Below are 5,417 nucleotides of genomic sequence, written 5' to 3'. Positions count from 1 at the left end.
GAGAGGAGGAAGCTCCTTCAGTCCTCGAGCCCGTGGCACTAAGCTTTTTAGGGTAGTACGAAAATTCAAGTTTTTGACTGCACGGGATGCTGAACCTGACTTCATGTAGCAACTGATTGAGGTCTTCTAAATTGCTATGTATTGCTCCAATTTGTTCAAGTTGGAGGTCCAATAGATTGGTTTCTGCTTTTGATCTGGTGACAGAGGTAGGTGCAGAGTTGTGCCGTCGCACTTTCTGGCTAAGGGTGGAATTAATTGATGGGCTTCCCCTAGCCTCAGTTAAATCAGTTGAATCCACCTCTGAAGGCTTAGTAGTAATAGTGGCTAACGTGTGGCTCCTTTGGGAAGACCCAATCACCCCGTTTACACCAGCGCTGCCCTTGATGATTTTCACGAGAGGGCTAAGGGGGATTGGAAGGCCCGTGCTGTTCATGTTACTTGAGAAGACCGCAGAGCCGGCATCTTTTAAAAAGGTACATTTTGATGTTATCTTGGGTTGGTTGCTAAGAGATTTGCAAGCCACCCTATCAGGACCCTTCAAAGTGAATTGAGTCATACTGTCTGTTGTATTTTTGGAATCGCTTAATAGCAAGTTTTGTGCCTGTTCAGAGTCCGAAGTTGACATTGCCGTTTTCCCTCTACTTTTCTTTTTCTTTTGCTTTTGGGGACCCATTGTCCTCACCCTGCCGGATCTCATTTCAAGGGACAGGGTAAGACTATGCAAGCGTGTTCCCTGAGGGATCCTTGTCTTCACTTGTCTTCGCTGTGTCCGCTTTTGGAGGGGTAGAGTGCGGGTAGAGTGCGGCGTTATTTGGATCGCTGCCCCACAGTCTGTTTGTCGCGATCTACTCTTCGCTGGCTCAAGTCACGCAGTTTGGAGAGGCTGCGCAGAAGGTTTCACGGCTCCCAGACTCCCAGTCTCCCAGGGAGTACACCACACCGCACCTGGCCGCCGGCGGCCAACGACTGGGAAGAAAGAGACGGAAAAGAACAGAAAGGGCTGCTGCAGTTGCAATGCGGGAGTCGCGACCTGAGGCCGCTGAGACGCGTTGATGGAGGCTCTAAGTCAGCCCACCACCCCACAGACCCACAGCCCCCTCAGCCTCTCACTCTGCCCGGTTCCACCTCAGCTTCAGGTCCCCGTAGGTCCTGACATATAGACCTGAGCACGGACCCGGCTCAAGCCAGACCTTCATCGCGGGAGACTCACTGAATCTGCCTCACCTCCAACCAGGATTCATCCACTTGCTCCGTGCTCCGTACACCGCCGGTCCACCGGCACTCCGACTCGATGTTCTGTGCCTCAGGAGGGGGGATCTGGGGGAGACTGGGGGGCCCAAGCGAGAGACCAAACCAACCGGTCCCGGTTACAGCTCCGTAGCAGCACTCTGGCGGTGGATTCCCCCTGCTACGGCGGAGTTGTTATCTCAGCGCTCAGCTCAGCTCAGCGCTCACAACCGCATGCAGCACGCAGCCTGCTCTTCTCCTCCAGCTCCTCAAACAAGCACCGTAGTTTTCTTTTATGTTGGTTTCTTGCTGTTTTCTTGGGGGAATGGTCTTCGCCCCACCTCCGCCTCGGCTATAACCAGAGGAGAGAATCTGCAGTCCGCACCTGCGGTGCATACAGGCACACCACGGCGGTCTGCAGCCGTCTCCTCCTCCCAGCCTGTCTGCAACCTTACTCCTGAACACAGAAACGGCCGCTAACCGCCAATCCGCCAACCGCCGCCGAAGTAAAGAGGCGGCGTGGCGTGGCAGAAATGCGGTGGTAGCGTTATCAGCGGGTCAAGCAGTGGAAGCAGCAGCCGTCGGGGGATAGCAGCGATGGCAAGCGATGAGGGTACTCAGCAATTCCGGCTAATCTGTTCGGTGAACCGCAACACAGCAGCAGCACAGCAACGCGGTACGGCAGTAACACAGCCAAGGTACGTGGCTCCTCCCTCGAGAAATCCCCACCAAAAAACGAAGTCCGTCGGCGCCGAACGCGGTGAGTGGGTCGGCCCTATCTGAGGCTCGGGCCGCGGAGGTGGGATCGGGCCTGTGACCGGGGCCTACCCGGCTTGCTGTGTCTTGTGCGGGGCCTAGTACGCGGCGGAGAGGCGGCCGGTATGCTGTGGCGTCTGGGGCTTGGGGAGAACCTCTGAAGACATCGAGACGGCACGGGACAGCTGCGCTGACAACGGCGACTGTGGGAGTGACTGCTGGGGGCCGGGCAGCGATTATTGGGCCTCCTTAACTGCTGGCGATTCTGGGCCCAGTGAGCTTGGGATTGAATGGCACTGGATTTCACGGCGGTTCCGTTGGAGGCAGGATATTACTATATATAGGGCTGCCAGCTACTGGTGCTAGAGTTTTTAGGTGTTAGTCTGCCGCATACTGCCCTACGTAGCCCGGGTGGATGAGGGCATATGGTCACTGTGAGCCGATGTCTTTGCTGCATTGTACTATACCCAATGCCTGACCCTAAGATGGCCACCACTGGGGACATCCGACACGTGGAGCTATCCCTTGTTTTCGACCTAAAAGCAGCAGTATAAGGGTCCAGGAAGGATCATACCGGATCCTAAAATGGTAACTGACCCCCCCGCCGAAAGCAGGTTACGACCCTCCCAGCGGGCAAGGAGGGGACGTCTTGAGGCTATTTGACATGGCCACATGGCTTCAGGAGTGCGGCAGTCACCAGTCAGCCAGGCTATTGCCCAAAAGCATTGAAGTGTGGTTTTTGGAACTTTGAGCATTGAATGATGGAGAATAATAATGGTCTTTGTTTCCCTGGAAGTGACATTGACGAAATCCTAGCAGCACAGCCTTTACTACAAAATGCGGATTTTACACAAGCCATCGCGCAGACCGATGAATGGGATACTTTAACCAACAAAAAAAGAGAACAGATCCGAACTGCTATTCATGGGATTATTATGACCGAATACCTGAGAACAAAAACGGCACCTAGAGGCCTATGGGTATCTAATGCACCTAGAATTTTTCTTCACGACCTAGCGTTTCGCCGAGATTGGTCTTCTATATCTTGGAAGTGTACATTAGACTATTTAGTCCTCATAATAAAAACAGCCAAAAGACTATCAGAGGCACTATTAGTGGAGATACTAACATGTGAAAATCAACTGAAAAACAGTATTAACCCTCAGGTCTACAAAAAACGACTAGATGAGATTGTGAAAGAAATGGACGAAACACAGGAGTTTGTTGTACAATGATTCTTTTGTAATATGGCTGACTGTAGTCTTTAGTCCTTCCTTAGTGTTTTCACCTTCTCAGCCTTCCTGTATACCTGTGTGTGTTCTAACCTGTACCAGTGTGTTCTACCAGTGTCAGTTGATGGTCTGGTCAGCTGGCGAGGTTGTGTACTCAGCTGTGTCCTACAATAAATCTACATGTAATCAACTAGATATCTACAACATTTTGGCGACGTTTTCTGCTGACCAGACCAGAGAAGAAACCATCTAACACAGTCTGAGCTACACCTCGCGAAAAGAACCCACTGCGGTCCACCTATCTGCTGCCAGTAACATTATCAAAAGAAGCATGAAACTACATGAACGAGGGAGAGTTAAAGGAAACTAAAGCAACTAAAGAATCGTGAGTCCATCATTTATCCCTGGCAGCCCTATCTACAACAGAGTTCTTAATGCAAAACAAAATACAGAAACTGGCAAAAGACCTCAAAAAGTTTAGCCAAGAACGGATGCACCCCTACTCGAAGGAGGATTACACAGGAACAGATAATGCCTCAGATGCAGAATCAACGGGGTGGTCCTCCGATGGCTCAGAAGGTAGCTCGGAGCAACCAGTGCCGAGAAGAAGACGTAATAATTCCAGATTCCGAGACTCACGACGAGGAAACAGAGGAAATAGATGGCAAAGACCACCCTTCTTTCCGGGGAACTCAATGCCCTTTTTTCAACCGTTTATGCCTCATTTTGGTGGATGGATGAATCCCTACAATTCGGGCACGGAACAGCAGCCACAAATGGGAAACCAATTGATACCCATTTCCAACCACTCACACCAACCACAACAACCTTTTTTAGGAAGAGGCCAAAACCAATCCAGAGGCAGAAAGAAAAACTTGACATGGCAGGACCATCCACCCAATGTTCAAACACGAAGCATGTCATCAGCTCAGACGGATTTGAACAAGAAGAGTCACTAATTGTGAACCTTTCTGATATCATTCTGACTAATGAACAAACGACCATCCTTAATAAAGGCCTCAGCTTTGTTCCTACCCCCCTCTAGACCCTTTTAAACTCAAATGTGAGTTGTCTGAATTTTGCAGAACATTGAAGTTGAAAGCCTTCTTTGACGGATCTCCAATTCAACCCAATGACGGAGACACAACATTGAGAAGAAAATCTAAATTCTCACCACCAAACAATGCTGTCCCGATCGAAATACTAGCATTTGAACAGGCAATTCTAAAAGGGATTGATAATTTGGACAACAAGAAAAAAACTTAACAACAAAGAAAGACGAGCCCTTGAAGAACTAAGAGACAATGACAACATAATCATAAAGCCAGCAGATAAGGGGGGTGGGGTGGTTATTCTAACAAAAGAAGGATACAACCAGCAATGCCTTGCCTTACTGTCTGATGAGAACTTTTACAAGAGACTAGATTCTGATCCTACGGAAACACTTGTTAACACCATCGCAATAATGACACATGAGGCTGAAGTAAATGGATGGATTTCCAAGAAGGAATCGGATTTTCTGACACCGAGAGTACCGAAAGTCCCATTCTTTTACTCACTACAAAAAACTCACAAGAACAAGTTCCCCCCACCGGGACGCCCAATAGTTTTGGGTATTGGTTCGCTTCTGGAGCCTCTCTCCAAGTTTGCAGATGAGTATCTGAAACCCTTAGTTCAGAAAACCCCGACATATCTAAAGGACACCCGTGACCTCCTGATACAGATAGCTGACAAAGAGTTCGACCCAAACACGATGATCCTAGTAGGATTAGATGTCGAATCACTGTACACGAGCCTGCCACAAGATAACACAATACAAATGCTTGAAGATCTACTCTTTCTGGAAGAATGGCCACACCAGACCCCTCGCCATTTCATCCTGGAATGCTGCCGGTTGGCCTTAAAAGAGAATTATTTCGAATACAATGGCCAACTCTTTTTACAGTGCCATGGAACTTCAATGGGCAGTGCTTTCGCTCCTTCTGTAGCAGGACTGTATGTTAGCCAATTTGAGCAAAAATACGTTTTAAATAATGACAATCCATACGTTTCCAGTATATTATACTGAAACGTTATATTGACGATATTTTGCTTATCTGGAACATTAACAAAAATTTGACCACATTCATGGAGTGGTTAAATGGTAGAGATCGCTGGCTAAAGTTCACTTTTACTGCAAGCAATGAAAGAATTGACTTCTTG

The 5,417-nt window shown here is 48.8% G+C and overlaps 1 protein-coding gene across 1 annotated transcript; it reads left to right on the top strand.

Moving 5' to 3' along the window:
* Positions 1 to 2,741: 2,741 nt before the first annotated feature.
* Positions 2,742 to 4,174, top strand: LOC147662909 (uncharacterized). Its single transcript, XM_086950796.1, has 2 exons — positions 2,742 to 3,206; positions 3,644 to 4,174. The coding sequence occupies exons 1-2, from the start codon at positions 2,742 to 2,744 to the stop codon at positions 4,172 to 4,174; spliced, it is 996 nt and encodes a 331-aa protein (XP_086806922.1).
* The last annotated feature ends 1,243 nt before the right edge of the window (positions 4,175 to 5,417 follow it).

This window comes from Lissotriton vulgaris, unplaced genomic scaffold, assembly GCF_964263255.1.
Source record: "Lissotriton vulgaris unplaced genomic scaffold, aLisVul1.2 SCAFFOLD_1548, whole genome shotgun sequence".
NCBI lineage: Eukaryota > Metazoa > Chordata > Amphibia > Caudata > Salamandridae > Lissotriton > Lissotriton vulgaris.
This window is presented reverse-complemented; position numbering and strand designations above follow the sequence as displayed.